The sequence below is a fragment of the Hermetia illucens genome, chromosome 3 (assembly GCF_905115235.1).
Source record: "Hermetia illucens chromosome 3, iHerIll2.2.curated.20191125, whole genome shotgun sequence".
NCBI lineage: Eukaryota > Metazoa > Arthropoda > Insecta > Diptera > Stratiomyidae > Hermetia > Hermetia illucens.
Window position 1 is genome coordinate 33,044,261 of NC_051851.1, and position 17,503 is coordinate 33,061,763.

At 42.8% G+C, this 17,503-nt stretch overlaps 1 protein-coding gene across 2 annotated transcripts in view; it reads left to right on the top strand.

Moving 5' to 3' along the window:
• Window positions 1-17,503, top strand: part of LOC119652386 (sterile alpha motif domain-containing protein 5) — a 558,631-nt gene that overhangs the window by 92,638 nt on the left and 448,490 nt on the right. For both annotated transcript variants that reach the window (XM_038056487.1, XM_038056486.1), the window contains exon 2: window positions 2,359-3,566. In XM_038056487.1, the coding sequence (XP_037912415.1) occupies window positions 3,210-3,566 (357 nt within the window). In that variant the 5' untranslated portion in view covers window positions 2,359-3,209. The remainder of the gene's footprint in view (window positions 1-2,358; window positions 3,567-17,503) is intronic.

The following is a 17,503-nucleotide window of genomic DNA, read 5'->3' on the forward strand; positions in this document are numbered from 1 at the left end:
ATGGGATATCCAGACAATAATGCCCTTCTAATGCGGTCCATCTAACCGGTACTTTTTACACAATTTTTAGGGTGGCCAAGTTTATAACATGTCTCCATTTACCTCGTTGACTAGGATCTGCCAGCTTTTATCGTACTGCAGAGTCCCCTTTTTGTTGATCTATACTCTGCCTTTATGGCGGATGCCTCCCCGTCGACGTGTAAATGATGTTCCAAACGGCGCAGCTTATGACACCCCTTTCGTAAGTCGGAATTTCTGCCGCCCACCAGTAATAGAAGGCTGGCCACGGATGGGGCCTCTCCGGGGCATGAACACTTCCCATGCTGCCGTTATCGGTTCATCGCTGAATTTATGACAGTATCAGCTGTAAAGCCAGTACCCCGGAAGCACCCTCTAGCTTGACTCTGCCTGTTGCAAGAGCTTCGATGAATTTCCCAATATTCACCCTCGCGACGCTAAATACGCAAGGGGAACGGTGTTAAAAACTACAAGCTCGGTTCTGACCACAATTTCCAGAATCTGTTTCTCTGTGAAGTCTGGGTGAGGCAAGGGAAGTGCTTAAAAAACATTATTCCTAAACACCGAATCTACATAAGGCCATTTCCTCGACTTTGAGCAATAACCACAAGTCGAACGCTGTCACGAACTCAGATCACAGTGGTACCCTATAAGCCGAGACGCCATAATACTGGGTCCTTGTTTCGGTATTGCTTGGCGTTGTAGTACCAGATCAGCTTTGATCTCTGCAGCGAACTGCGCTAATAACCTGTGAGCAGTTGTTTTATACTTTCCTTTCTAATTATTTATGGCATGCGGAGCATGTAGTAGCGTTCAAGGCCTTCCGAGTTCTGTCTTGAACACTTTACATCGTCTCGAACCCGCAATATGTGCAACGCTTTCACCAGGCCACATAGAAATTTTGGCCTCGGACCATTCATAGAACTGATACCTAAACGAGCATTGGTAACCTCTGGACATTCACGACCTATGGCGTCCTTTATTTCCACCTTTACTGTGAGCCAGTCAAGATCTCGAATTTCTGGAGAGGCTTATAGACTCTAGATTAAAAATGCGAGCCTTCCCCCAAGTACCCCCTTAACCGTTTCGCTTCGGACCTAATTTAAAGAGGACTCTGGCACCCTTCGTTTTGTGCATGCAAAACATTTCTGCTCCATTGTCTTCGCGTTTCATTTTGTAGTGGATTTCACTGATGACTTCCACAAATATCTTACTTTCCGTCGGCTGAATGAGCAGAGCCGACGGTCCAGTTTTTCTTCGTTTTCTCGTTTTTTTTGTTAATGATTCTGTATTAAAAGCCTCCTTGCCTTTGAATAGACGGATCTCTGACGTAGCGAGCTCGTTTTGTCCTTCTTTGGTTTTTCTTGCCCTGGATACTAGTTGGATAAAGTCTCCTCCGGTTGTGTTGTCCTCTTTCCGATTTTTCCACAGTTCGCTTAGCAGCGGGTTATCTGCGATCCTTTTGATGCTTACAATGTTCGCAACAGGTAGTGCGGCTGTTTCCGCTTTTCGCGCGTCTTTCGTTATTGCCCATGTTTGCCTGTAGAAGGAAAAGCGGTCGAGCAGTTTCTCCAGTTCTATCAGCCCGTTTTACCTACCTTTGCTGGAGTTGAGGAACGTCCCCAGTCGCGCATTTCCTGGTGAGTCTTTCCTCTTTGGCTTTTGCTATGACGGTTGGTTGAATTTCCACTCGGTTCATGTTTGAATCCACCTGCTCAGATCTAGCGATTTTGACTGGGCTTTTTTTCGAAACAAGGGCATAGTATGGTATTGAAATAGTCGACCGCCAGCTGCTACCCGAGTTCCCTCAGGCCTATGCTTAGCTGATTGCGGAACTTACGGACTGACCACCGAACTCACGGAGAGATCAGCGCTCGCTCGGGACAACGCGGTCTACTATAGTCGTTCAATGTACAATACCCGACCAGGGTAACGAAGGGGCTGGCTTCTGATATAACCAGCACCTCAGCAGAACTAAGCTCACATCACTTCACCGACATCGGCAGAAACCTGTCGAGTGTGTCCCGGATATTCCCGGTTGGCTCTTCACTTGGAGGCTTTCTCAAGGTTACTACCTAGACCAAAGGAATATTCCCAGCTAGGCGGTCAGAGCTACTTACTCGGGGATGTCGCTCCCCGTATTGTGAACGGTATTAGGTTCTGGTGCCATCAGTTGCCCCCTTCTCTGAGAAAAGTCAGTCAAGTCAGTCAGTCAGTCAAGTAGGTCAACTTCGTCAATTATTCACTCAATATATTACTATACTTATTGGTAACAGATTCACTCCGACAGTCTGGTTCTCTACTATATGCAATTCTAATGGTTTATTTTCTTTCTTTCAGGTGCTATGCGAAGGCAGATGCAGGCATGAAAGCCCCCATTTATCTGGTATAACCCCATTATGATTATAAAGTGACGTCTTCCAACGAGAGTGAAAACTTGGTACCACAAAAGAGGCAGCACAATAACTGCAAATGCCCTGAAACGAAAAGCAATAACAAATGACTATCAATGTCTCAATTTCGTAACTGCTGAAAAAGCTTCAACTGATTCAATCAAAACTTAATCACATTTATCGCACATTGTAGTCAGTATTATCTCATTTTGGATTCAATAAAAAACGCTACAACGAATGACGAGACGAATTCCCTACCAATATAAAAACGATGCGTTAATTTGTGCTTGCATACCGCTCGAGGAGATTTAAAAAAACAGGAATAAACACAGATAATCCTACGAACAACAATCCAATAAACGAACAAGCAAAAATATCCAGGGATAAACGTCATAATTCATCATTTCCACGATTAGCATCTTTTCCAGATGACGTTTATCATCATCAACATCATCATGTGAGGCTGATGCAAACGTGGTCCACCGGCAGCATCACTGCACAAGAACAAAAGCAAGACGAGACCGAGGCAGTATTCACATCCGTCGGGTGTAGACGCGGCGCGTTAATATCGCGAACGTTTAACGTCGTCCTTTCTTTGGTGGTAATGGTGGTGGGAGTGTGGCATGGAGTATTATATGATCCATTGATTATTTACAAAATTTCCAAGCAATAATTCGTTCAGTTGTCATCTCAACGTCATCTGAATGCCATAAATCGAAATTCCCAAGCCGATACGCGGTGACATCTAGTGACCAGTGTTTGTAGTTACAGCGTGATTACCGTTATCAGGCATTCAAAATGGCGGTCAGCAATATTGTTTGCGAATGGTTGCGGGCGCTCGGTTTGGCGCAATACGCGGAAAGTTTCCTAGATAATGGCTACGATGATTTGGAAATATGCAAACAAGTTGGGGATCCTGACTTGGATGCAATCGGGGTCGTTAATCCAAGTCACAGGTCTAAGTTGTTGAAGAGCATTCGACAGTTGAGAGAGAAGGGTGCAGCCAGTGTATATTTTATGCTCAACGATCCAAACTCGTTAACTGGGAGTACGGAGATATTATGCGAAACGCCACCCAGTGAATTGGAGGTGATATTACGGGAGCAATTAGAAGCTGATGGAATTCGACTAACAGCGCATCCTTATTCAACACCGGTAAGTAATTCATGCATATGTATCCAGATAGAAATAAGGGAACTAGGATGGAGTAGAAGGTAGAAGTAAATGTTAGCAGAATACTATATACCATTCCGATGTGGTACGGACTTTTATAGATTGACTCGAATGTTCCAGTGCTCATTAAATTGTAGCGCTGTAAAAAGGGCTTTTTACAGGGACACTAAAGATACTTTAAAGATAAAGATTGAAATATATAGCCCCAAATAGCAAAGAATAACACCAATATTTATGTTTCAATACCACCTGAATTCCAGGCATTTTTAATGCCCCTATTGTGTACACATTCCTTGGCAATATTTCCTCATTCCGCCTTACCTTTGGCTCCAAGTAATAACGACTCTATCGCAGTTGTATTTGAACGCGTCGCTCCTTATGGAGGGTTCACCCTATGTACCTTTGCGATTTAAGCACACCCTAAAAATTTGCATTTCTAATGCTCGTTAGGAAGCTTATTGTAGAGCTTATTGCACATAGGTCGTGTTTACACTTCATCCCTCGAATTATGAATCAAAATGAAGAAAAATAATGACTAGACCCGAAGCAAGGGAGGCCGATCGTTCGCATGCCTTCAAAGGGGACACACAGGCGTCGTAATCAATTCAAGAGAAAATCATATTTGGTGATTCAAGATGCGAGAACAGGTAGAGGACTAAAATATTTGCCTTAGTAGGGTAGCAACTTTGTGACACCGTACGCTTCGGTCTCAGGAGCCATTGTCCTGGAAGAGTGTGCCCTCATTGAGCCATTTCGGCCGATACGATAGGACTTAATATCGGAAAGCTTCACATTTTTACATGAATTTACACTTAAAGTTGTGCTCAGTTGACGTGTAAAGGGGAGAATTCTTAAGGACGACGCATTGAATAGCCTTCCGGGAAGAAGCTCACTTTAGACAACAAGAGCAAGAAGGCAGGTTTCCAATAAATACATTGGCTTTTGTTTGTGAATGCGTGGGTTGGTCGAGAGGTACTTGAAGGAATATATTGAGAATTGGAATCACTCAGGTGGAACGATTTAGAGAAAGCCTATCTGTCGTATAACTGTTGATGGTGTTATTTGGGTTTTTAGATTTTGGATTCTTCTTGAATTGAGTTTGTGATTTTAACAGATAAGTTACAGATGTAAGGAAGGAGTAGTGATGCAGAACAAAGAAGGAGAAATGTATGTTTCTGGGAAAATCTTAGAGTGAGTTGGAACACCTTGTTATAAACCATGAACTATAGATAAAAACTTGGTTGACGTGCTATGCTCCCCCACCAAGGTAACCATATACATATGCAGTTGTCTGAGTTTATATTTCATTTTACCACCGCCTCCACGTTTCTCTCCTCTCCATGCGGCGGTACTCTAGTAATGGCCCAGGTCTCAAAGCTTCCCACAAGCAGTCATTCTGTGGAACGTCCAACTTGAACGGCGAGTATTCATCACCCACGGGTTTCATAAACTCAGCCAAAGTTGAAATCTTCTCAGGACTTTCATGTTGTTCTTTCACTTCGCATCATAACTTTTACAAAGTTTTGCCATATTGATGGAGTATATGCATAATATCTTTCAAACTCAGTCCTGATCCTTCCTGATGCTTCCTTTTTATGAAGACAGTGCCTGCCTCTGCCTTTTGACGCTCTAAATTTAGTTTTAGCTACGGTTAAGTGGAATTGCATATTCGCTCACGTAAAGTGCAATCAATCTTTCTGCAGACATCCCGGTTTTGCGCCGAGGTCCACCAATTCGATATTCCTAAAAACTGCCTGGCGTCCTGACCTACGCCATCGCTCCATCTTAGGCAGGGTCTGCCTTGTCTTCTTTTTCTACCATAGATATTGCCCTTATAGACTTTCCGGGCTGGATCATCCTCATCCATACGGATTAAGTGACCCACCCACGGTAACCTATTGAGCCGGATTTTATCCACAACCTGACGGTCATGGTATCGCTCATAGATTTCTTCATTGTGTAGGCTACGAAATCATCCATCCTTATGTAGGAGCCAAAAATTCTTCGGAGGATTCTTCTCTCGAACGCGGCCAAGAGTTCGCAATTTTTCTTGCTAAGAACCCAAGTTTCCGAGGAATACATGAGGACTTGCAAGATCATAGTCTTGTACAGTAAGAGCTTTGACCCTATGGTGAGTGAAATAGGCTCTGTTGGCTGACAACAACCGTGCGCGGATTTCATCATCGTAGCTGTTATCGGTTGTGATTTTTGACCCTAGATAGGAGAAATTGTCAACGGTCTCAAAGTTGTATTCTCCTATCCTTATTCCTCTTCGTGTTTGACCAGTGCGGTTTGATGTTGTTGGTTGGTTGGTTTTCTGTGCTGACGTTGTCACCATATATTTTGTCTTGCCTTCATTGATGTGCAGCCCAAGATCTCGCCTCAATTGCCGCCTGCTCGATCTGGATGAAGGCAGTTTGTACGTCTCGGGTGGTTCTTCCCATGATGTCGATATCCTCGTGAAGAGGATCGCACTTCTTGCATTTACCTCAGCATCACGGATCACTTTCTCGAGGGCCAGCTTAAGGAGGACGCATGATAGGGCATCCCGTTGTCGTAGACCGTTCTTGATGACGAATGGTCTTGAGAGTGATTCTACTGCTTTTATCTGGCCTCGCACATTGGTCAGGGTCAGCCTAGTGGCCGTGTACATTTTTACCGTGGCTATGCTATCATAGGCGGCTTTAAAGTCGATAAACAGATGGTGCAACCGTTGTCCATATTCCAACAGTTTTTCCATCGCTTGCCGCAGCCTATAACCAACAAGATTTTAAGATGTATTTCCAGGTGCTTCAGCCAAGCATTTGGAGTTAAGTGTTCTCCTAGTTGCTTAACCTGCTTTGCACAAATGGCGGACACTGTCCCAGAAAATGTATAGTATGCACTATTCCTACTATGATTCCGATATTCATCATGGTGAGGAGAAATAGGCTATTCCATTCCTAATGGATTCCCCCAGTGCTATTGAACCCATTTCCAACTCTATTGATTCTGATCCTTGATGCAAATCACCTTACTCCTTTCTTGACTACCTCGGCCGCTGACTCATTGGCTTCTAACCCAATTTGGCCTGAACACTAGAGTATCCAGACTTTGTTGGGCGAACTGAAAAAATTCAGTCTATTAAGGCATTCCCATACTAGTTGAGAGTTCACTTGGTTGGACCTAAGTGCCTTGATAGCCACTGGCTGTGAGCGAATTTATGAACATGGGGGCCGCTCTAGCCACACGAAGGTTTCATGCGTAACCCTACTCAATCTTTCTCTACATCCATCAATTGTACTGCTTCCATTGCCGAATTCACACAACAATCATGTGGCTTACTTTTTTAATTTCCATTCGGTGCCTTTCCTAGATGTAGATGGCTTTGAGTTACTCGTTATTCCGTAATTTCAGCATTGATAAACTGCGTACCTATTATCGATGTCCTCCTAACTTTTCCTTGTTAACTGTAGGCAATATGTCTCCTTCCTTTAATCATACTTTTTAACAATAACTTGGAGAAGTATCACTTTCAACACATTTGGAAGGACGTTTATCTCTATCTATGAACTTCCCGATCCACTTTTCTCAAGAGATACGTCAAAGATTAACTGGACTAAAGTGAAAAACGCCGTCGTAAAAGATCCATCTAGAGACTCCAATCTACTTAATTCTACCAGTTTCGTTGTTAAAGTCTGTGAATTCACAGCAGGATGTGTGGAAGTTTGCAAAACCTTTCAGTCCACAATATACTCTTTTCCAAACACTCCTTACTAAATTTTCCTTCAATTTATGAACCAGTGGAAGCTTCGCGCATTACCTTTCTAGCTGATCCTACAGAGTTTTCTTTTATGGTTGCTTATCCCAATCTTTCGTTTGTTTCTCTGGAGGTCCTTAAGGTTCTTTACTAAATACCCTTTTCCTTTTTATTAACGACTTCCAATTGTTCCTAGCCTGAAGATGCTAATTCTGGCGAGATGACCTTAAGGTATTTGCCTCTGTTAGTCCTCGCTGGGTGTGCTTTTTAGCAATCCAATTTAGGCACCAGAGTGCGTTGGCTTTTCGTGAATAACCTGATACTAAGTGTCAGCAAATCCCACTCGCTCAAATTCACTCTAACTTATTTTTCCTACTCTCTTGGTGGAGATCTTCTATCATTTCTGAACTCCTTTCAAGTCCTCGGTTCAGTCCTCGGCGACAAGCTTCGTTTTAATAACCGTATCGTCGATCGTGCTTCCCCGACGTCACTTCAATCCAGCCCATCTTAACACTTTTCCTGTCCCTTTGGATTGCCTTTCGCAATTTGAAATTATTCAGTGCAGCTTCACCTTATTACTCTTCTTTAACAAGAAATTTCCCCGCTTCTGTACTCCTAATCTCCCTTACATGCAACCACGCCGAATCTTCTTTGGTATGCGCATATATAATAATTACGTGATAGACAGCTCTGGCTCCTCCGGTGTTATCTTTCACGTTACTTCTCGTAAAGCACATAGCGCGGATATTTGTTAACTTCGTCCGATCCACGAATCTTCGCAATCCTGAGATTATGCCTCTTTACTCCTAGTTTTAAGGTTATAAATGTCTTATAAATGTCTCTATTTCTCCTTCCTTTGAAAATAATACGTAATTCCTGGAATCTCCTGTGTATTGTCTCTTTAAGCAAATTCCTGCCAGTTCCCTTCTGGAATTTTCAAGGGCTGCAGTTACTCGGTTTACATACCTTTTCCCCTTGAAATTTTGATTCAGTTTCTTGTGTACCAATTGGTATGTCTGTCTCATCTCTCGTTTTGATACCAGCAAATAACTCAAAGGGAGCTTTACCAGTGCTCCGATTATAAGGCTGTTGGACAGCTGCTATATGTTTGTGTCAGTGCTTCTCATTCTCTATTGAAATGACAGCAGAGCCAATAGTTATTTTGATTCGCCTTTTCGCGAGATTTCGGAATGTATGGCTTTAAAAACTAACGTTTCTTGCCTATCTCAAAATTTGAAAATAACTTGCGCTGCCAATGATTCTCCCATCCACTGTCTGACCTCGTCGAATCCGCGTGAATGGTCTCTCTGCTGCTCTGTGGAAAGTGCATGTTTAGCGATTGAGACCATCTGATGGGCAATCTGCATTCTAGCTCGATTACCAAACTGATTATCAAATCCTGTCAAAAGCATTGGCTACTCCGCAAAATGGGGCATTAAGTGCTTTTTGGGTGGGTTTTCAAAAGCTGTAGAACAATTTAGTTACAATTTGGGCCTTCAAACAGCTTCAAACAGCTATACTTGAAAATTCCTCAGAGGGCTTAAGACCTTTCGTTTGCATCCATAGGCAAAAAACCTAAAGAATATCGATGGATGTGAAGATACATGTCGCGCCTCGTGAAGAGTTGAGGCAGGAGAAGCAAAAACAACTTATAATGGTGAAAGAAGCACTGAAGAATTTCAGTTCGAGGAGTGCTCGTCAATTATTGATACGAGAATGAAGGAACTATATAAAAAGTCGTACTCTGTCTGATTCTAGTTTAGCAAAGCTTCTACGTGTACCTTATACTATTGGTTGTGTCGTTTTTGCGATTTTTACGTAATTTTTACTCGAGATTAATACAGCTGAATTGAAGAACTCATTGCCGTAGCAAAAGGATCACCTATTGTCAGCTTTGGGCGACCCCACGTAAGTGCGATCGCGAAATGTGATCCAGCTCCCCCAAAATACATCGAATGCCTTCTCTGTATTTGAGGAGGAGGTTCCGCAATCTTTAGGTAGAAATCTTCTTCTTCTTCTTATCTAATTCCACTGACTTCCGCTGTTCATCAGCGCGCTCGTCATCTCAAAGTTCTCAGATTAGTAGGTTCGTAAAAAGTGATGGATGACCGAGTTGTTAGTTATATTAACAATATTATGTTGTGGCAGGGACTCGTCTTCGATATCGCTCCTCCCCGTCAATTTTTCTCTCCAGCAAGTACTCCAAAGTGGACTCGTCTTTCTACTTGCGTCGTGTAAACAATCATTTATGGATTCCTCTCATGTATATTTTTTTCTTGAATCCTTGCTTTTAAAAAATTTATTTAGCCTTTTGCTTACCATGTCCTTTAATTTGTAGGCCTTTAAGCAAGCTTCTGCCGAAAGTAGCCTTCTGAGGGGCAGTCCAGTACATTAGGATTGCGGTCACTTATAATATTTCAATTCATTGAGTAATGGGCAAGCTGGAGCTGGCGTCAGAAGTTTACAGTGATCTTTCTGCATCCCTGAAGATTATCGTCAACTTGTGTTACCTTTAATTTTCTTCTATTGGAGGCCTTTGTCCTTTAACATATCCTTATATCCGTCGGAGATGCTAAAGCTGTTAGAGGACATGCTTTGTTTTGCTTGTATTTACATTGATTCTTTCAATACTGATAGAGTATCAAAGCTTCTTTTCTTCTTTGGGACTTCTCTACAGAGGGCCCTCCAATGATGACTATTTCCTAGATGCTTTTGCAATGTCCTGATTTGGCTCCTTTAGTAATTTTCTTCATCGTCTAATTTCTTCCCAAATGCCCGTCATATTCCTTTAGGAGTTTTGTTGTGGATCCTTTGAGAAACTGTACGTTTGTCAAACTAACAGGTTCACGGTGAACTAGTTCCCAGGCGTTCAATTATAAAGCTGGCCATCCATGGGCAGATAGATCTGAGTATTTCACAGTCCATCCGGCCGCTTGTTGGACTGAAAGCACCATCCTCTTGCCGGAAAACCGGACGACGCCATTTGTTCAACTGTGAGATAGTTTTGTGTTTGAACATTAATAAAAATTTTTTACCAGCGATGAAGATTCTTACACACTGTCTAAACGGCTTGTACGAGAAGCGTCGACAGAGCGCACTAACGCAAATACATACTGGTTTGCCTTATCTCCTCTATTACTTTTCATTTTTCAGTCAGTGATCGCCTGAACAGTTCAAACTGACAGGCCAGCCAGATCCCACCCATGCTCGGGATACCGGTTAATTGCGGACTGTTCAGACGTAACTGACAGGTCAGCCTGACTGTAGATGGTGACCTTAATCCATGCGTCAGAATCCGATCTGCATGGATGAATGCTTCCATTTCCAGTTTGGGATTTTTCCGTAATCCTTGGAACTACAATTAAATAAAAATCCCCCTAACTCTCGTAAACGTTGTTTACTTCTCAATTATCTGCCTCGTAACCAGAAATGGTCTCACTTATCCCCTCTATTACCTTTGCTACAGTCTATTTAGTGTTTTCCAGAGTGGTAATTTCTGGTTATTTGAGATTGTCAATGACTCGAGAATGCACGTCTGCCCATGGTCCATCATAATTGGTGGAAAGTAAAGCTGTGATTTTCCTTTTTCCTGGATCGACCTAGCAGGAACATCTCAAATCCAAAATCTATTACAGCACCATATGCTTTGTCGCTTGGGAAACAGCGATTATGGAAGCCAATATGCATTGTATCAATGGCGTAGCTCGTTATAATCATGATTTTCATCGTGAAATTCAAAAAATATCTTCAATGATATGTTCTTGTCATCTCCGGTGGTTCTTGTCAGCCAGTCCCTGCTAGAGTAATAGTAACAAGAAAATTTCTAATTCCGCAACGGATCAAGCAAGTAAGGGGACCTGCATAAATTTTATCTCTTCTCTGAGCTCAATTTCTATAATATATATGAAACTGTATGAAAAATTCCCATGTTTAAATCTGAAGAAGAGGAAATGCTGGAAAATTTCAAGACAACCTAGAACGAAAATATCCTTGCAATGCGAAGTTTTGAAGGAAACCTCGCCATTACTGGAATTACTTCTTCACTAGCTCTCTGGTGTTACTGGGATGCACATTCGGTAACTGGTGCAGAAGTTGATTTCTCGTAAAACCCCTTGTGTGCAATTTGGGAAAAATTCAATCTTAAACTTTAAAAAATGTCAGAAAAAGCAAAGCAAAACAAAAAGAAAAATGTATTTTAGGCCCTTCGCCTTCTTATAGAAAAACAAAAAAATCTTTTGAAATTATAGCGTTCTAAAAAAATATTAAAATTTCTTTCTCAGTAAATGACTCCCTCTTCTTCAATCCGAAAATTTGTTAGTATCCAAAATAAATTGCAAATTATTGGTTTTCTGGCCGAAGGTATGATTTATCTCTTGTGGAATTTTGGTAGCCTTGATAATGTCAATAAAATTGTATTCTATTCTATAAATAACGCCCAATGTGGGCTTTCCTCTTTCTGACAGGTTGAATTTGTTTCAAATAATTTAACTTTTCACGGTTATGACCTTCAGTATTTGAAAAATTGGGTTGATTTTACCTTGAGGACTAAGGATCAAAAACGGTGGATTGAACCTTTTCCAGCAAGGAAGGGTTGTGTTTGTTTTTTTCTATTTGTTTCGATTTTTTTTGTATTTTCGCGGCCTTGAAGTCACTGTTCAAATTTGGAGCAACCTTTTACCTTTCACAACTAGGTATTGAGTGTTTTCAAATTTATTGGTACTAGACTAGATTCAAATATTTTCCATTATTAAGTCAATCTATTGATTTTTAGTATCTAATAGTATCTGAAAAAGTAACTTCTAGGAAGTAAGACCTTCGCATGCTGAGAGTGTTCACCACGATGGTTTACACTGGAATTATATAAAGGCAAAATACCTCAGTCCGTCTGCAGTTATACTGACAATCGGTTTTCGGTCGAAGTTCAACAAATCGCGCAAACAAACCAAATGAGGGCTATCGGGCCTTGAAACTTGCGAAGATCTTCTAGGTTTCCTGCGCGAGTTAACTGGTACCATTATAACTTTTGTGGCATTTGGAGTAAAACCTAATCTTTTTCGATTTTGAGCCCATCCCGCTTCGTGTCCGGGTTTATGAAGTGAGTTTCAAACAATCAACGACAATTACGTAACCAATGTTCGGGCCCAGAATAACATTGGATGTATTGGTGGTGTAGGGTTGGTGACTGCTTTTATGCATAGAGTGTTGGATTACCAACTAAACGCTCCCTGGCATACGAGAACTAGGCTGGAACCGTTTCACATATTACTACGGGCTAGCCCTCTCGCTCTCCCAACTTAGGGAGCCTTCAAGTCAGGGAAACCTTTTCACAAACGGAAGGGAAACAGGGGAAGAGAATTGTTAGTTTACGGAAACCGTTGCCATCTAGTCCCTTCGCCGATTGTGCTGAATCTTCTTCGCAATAAGGGGAGCCCGAACACAATGCGCAACACGACTCCAGCTGCCAGTGCTCCTCTCTCTGACAATTTTGCCTGAAGAGAGCGCCCTTGTGTCAGCATAAAGTTACTGACGAACGCCGTCTCGTTTTTCATAAGGGGTGTTCATTGTCGTCCGTCACTCCATGCAGAACACACAGTCAGGATATCACGCCTCCAGTCATTAATCTCATTGTGCGTTTGGTTCAGCCACGGATCTAAATTATCGATGAGCCGCGCAGCCCATCTGCCTTTTGGCTCATTTTGCCAAGAGGGGTTTTCGCCCTTATGGTAGTAGATAGCTTTATACTCTTTGGCAACGAGGCAGTGGGGATCACTCCAGCGAGCACCATCACGGCCGGTTCTGAGACAGTGCGATAAGCAGACGCCACTCGCAGAGCTCTCCGACTCTGCACTTAAGCAAGGCGCTAACGATGCACCTCATTGTCAAGGGCATCAGCCCATTCCTCTGCGGCATAGAGCAGAACCGATTGCGTTGCCCCCATAAGAAGATATTTCCTAGTAGATATAGAGGTCCTCAACATTTTCCATTTGCCGACTCAAGTCCCAGACTTCAACTGCAGCCCTGTCCGTTGTTGTGTTGATTCGCTCGAAGTAGCTTATTTTCCAGTCGAGCATTAAACGAAGGTAAATACCTGCTGGTTTTGACTCTATATATCGATATGGGGCGCGTTGTCGGGATTCTCTTTCTGGTCAAGATTACTATTTCGTTTTTTCCAAACAATGAGCAGCCACCCATCCGCTTACCCGTCGTATTAATATGCCAAGTTTGCTTTGCGCTTGTTTAACAGTGTGTCCAATAACAAATGCCGCAACGTCGTCTGCATAACCCAGGCGCGACTTCTCAGGCAAAACGAGTCTCAGGAGACTACCGGAGGACGCGTTCCAGAGGTCTGCGCTAGAATTCCTATACTACTCTCGACGTGAATCCCAGGTTTTTCCTAGCTGATCAGCGCGAAACTCGCTACCTTCCAGCGACAAGAAAAAATACCCTCGTCCAAGTAAACGTCAAACGCCCCGAGCAGCAAGTCTGCCCGTTGGCGGAACATAATTTTCTAAACTTCCGCCAAAGACTATCAGGACCTAGCGCTCTCCTGTTTTTCATCGTGAGAACCACTTCTTAGAACCCTATCATTTTAAAAAGGAGGCAATCTTCGACGCTTTCCATGCTTTTGACATCAACCAGTACAGGATATCTAGGGAATAATGCCCATACAATGCGGTCCATCCGGTTCGTTCTTAGTATGCCGCGCTTTCGCAGAGCCCCAATTTTCCCGGTAACAAGTTTATAGTCAAGCCCCCATGGGTCCCCTTCACCTCGTTTACCAGGTTCCGCCATCCGCTAGCTTTACTTTTATTTAATGCACTGCAGAGGGTCCTATTTTCTGCTCTTATGGCATATGCCTCCTCGTTGGCGTATAATTATTGCGCCAAATGACGGAGCATATGATATTCCCTCCGTGTGTCGGCAATTTCTGCTGCCTCCAATATATAGAAGGCTTGTCAACCCATTTTCTCGGCCTTAGGCAAGAACACGAAGTCGAACCTCGTCCCGAACCCAGACGGCAGCGGATCCTGATAAGTGGGGATGTCGTCAAGCCGGGTCCCTGTTTCGGTATTGCTCGCTGATTAGCACTAGATCAGCCTTTACCTTTGCAAAGACGCTAGCAGCTGGTAAGCTGCTGCATTCCGTTGTATATAAATTTGTAGAATGCGAATCATGCTATTCGTATGCTATTCCTAGTTCTGCCCGCGTCCCCAACCCGTAGTGTATGCAACGCTCTCCAAACGCGCCACGGTCTCTGTAGAGAACGCAACTTTCACTTCCTTTGCTTGGTGACCTACCTGACTGCATCTCCGTCATGCTGTTCTCTTGTCCGGTCCCTTGCAAGTTGCTGTAATATGTCCATAGTCCAGATACTTGTAGCACTTGATAAGGATTATCCACATTCATATCCTGCATTCTATCCATCCGATTTTGAATTTCCTGCTGCTAAGAAATTTCCTGGCATATTGCTTGGGGACTTCCACTACGGCGACTTTGGCCTCGAGCTTTACAGGCATTGATTGCCTCTGGTCATTTTGACCTTTTCTGTGAGGCGGTCAAGATCTAGAGAGCACATAGGCTCTAGACTAGAAACAAGAGCCTTCTCTCCCAATAACTCCTTGGCCGCTTCACAAAACGTACTCTTGCTAGCCGTCTTCGGGCCCAGTTGGACGAGGACTCCGCATCACTTCGTTTTCTGTATGGAAGGCACCTCTGCTCCATTGTCTACGGGTTTCACCCTCTAGTGAATATTACTTACCTTCCGTCGACTTAATGAGCAGAATCGACGGTCTAGTCCTTCTTCGTTTCCTCATTCTTTCTGGTACTCGCTTTTGGTTTGCAGTCTCCTTGTCTTTGGACAAACGGGTTTCTGGCGGCGTAGTCATTAATTTCCTTTTATCCATCTTGGCCTTCTACTTTGATGAAGTCTTCTTCGTCGTTCTCTCTCCGCTTTTTCCCCAGTTCGCCTTGATGTGGGCTATCTACGGTCCGTTTGGGGCTAGCTGTGTTCTTAGCGGGAAGTGTGGCTATTTCTTCTTTCCAAGCGTCTTCCGCTGCTCTCCACGTTCGCCTATAGAAGGAGATGCGGCCCAGTAGTTCCTCTAGTTCCATCAGCTCGTTTTCGACTGGCGTTCCTCTGGAGGAACATTGCCGACCGTATGCGCTTTACCACTATTTCGTATTTCCTGATGAGCCTTTCCTCTTCGGCTATAGCTAGGACGGTCAACTGCTCAGGACTAGCGATTTTGACTGGACTTTTTTTCGGAACAGGGGTACTATAGGGTATTAGATTTGTCGTCCCCGCACAGTCTGTCGGGTCACTTGGTAAGGGTTCGTCTTTATTTGGGTGTCCCGGGATCACATCGGGTATTTCAGCCCTCGGTGCCCTTTTTCGGTGATTGCTGCGGTGTATGACGCCTTTTTGTGCTGCGCCCAAACTCAGCCAGCAATTCCTGCTTCCCTGATATTTCGTCGAAACGGCGTTGGCATGATACGCTAGATGGATATCTAAGAACCTTTAAACTTCACCTGGGGTAACCAGGAAAGTTGCCAAACTCGATCTGAACCAGCCAACCCCGCAATCGAATGGGAAAAGGGAGGAGCTCTGGTAGTTAATATATAATATTACCATTCTTGGGATTGGATGCATCATTAAATCCACTAACTACTCTAGGAAAATGAATACAAACAATGTACAATGAAATAAAATGTATAATTTCATCTCCAGAGTTGTATAAGGCACATAAATATGGAGAACATTATTGGGTGATGATATGAAATTCCATCCAACACCATTTGGGAAATTTTTCCCACTTATTAATGTAGTCATTCTTACCCAAAGTATGCAGGGTTAACCTCGCTGTATGCAGCATTCAAATTGTTACATCCTACAATAACTCATTTTTCATTCAAATCAAATTATGACTACAGAGCGCTACTCTCCATTCGTAATCGTAGTCCCATAGTACATAAACCTTACCTTTCACAGGTTAAAATCCAAAGGAACAGTTCCCTTGTTTGCTTTCCGTCCCCTCCCATTACCGGAATCCAACATTTGGTAGCATGAAATTAATTTGATAAAGTCAACTTTCCGTAAATTTACGATTGTTAGTGCATAACCCAGGAGTGCACACACATGAGCAAACTTTATTACGAAATATTGAAACTATAAAATGCTACTATATTCCAATTTTATTAGACTAGAACTTTCTACGTGCGTACTAAATCATATAGGGTACGTATTTTAAGCACCGTTCTCGTCTACATACCTACACAGCGTACCTAGGTGGGTTACATTGTTACAGCCGTACCATTATGAAGAACTCGCAGGAGTTCAGACGATACCGAGCTCAGTTTAATGGTGTGCTTACGTTATTACCGGATCATATATGTTCACATGTGCGATAGAGGAGCAAATAACATTGCGGTTTGGTATCCGCATAATGAGACTTTTTATTCCCATCATAAACTGATAGTGAACCTTCCCAACCATTCACGTTCCTAATGCTCTCCTTCCATTCTAGACACACTATCGAGACATGACAATATAGTCAACCAGCTAGTTAGTGCACTATCTAGTATTTATAACATTTCTTTCTGTTTATGGTGCATATTAAGCTCGGCATAAGAAGTCGATGACTCTTAAGATAAGTATTCCCAAGGAAAAACTAGAAACCGAAAGAGTCTGATGGAGACCTTATGGAATGTTAACCTAAGGTTCGCCTTCCACAATAACTGGTGGCCAGTCGCCTGTGGCTCGGTTCGTTTCCTAGTTGACCAAGTGCTAAAACAAGATTATTATGAAGTGTAAATAGGAGTATATTTTATGGTGTGCCGTAAAATCGCATATACGATCTGCCACTGTGTCACTAAGCGATGATAAAAATCAAAAATTAAATGTCATGACCCTCCGTTTGGGAAAAGAGAGAGGACATTTACCGTCGAGTGTTTGCAAAAAATTAACACCACAAAAACAATTAGTTGCATGTCTTTAGTAGCTATAATCATGACAAAGGAGTAGGAGCATGAAAGTTTCGTGCTTGATCTAGAATGTCCGGGAAAGAATTTAGCCAGATCTAATCGAGTTTCTAAGAATACTTCTGGGTAATGCATGAGAGATAAATTAAAAAATTTGAATAGATTTAGTTCTATCAATTCATTTGGACGATGCGTGAAAGAA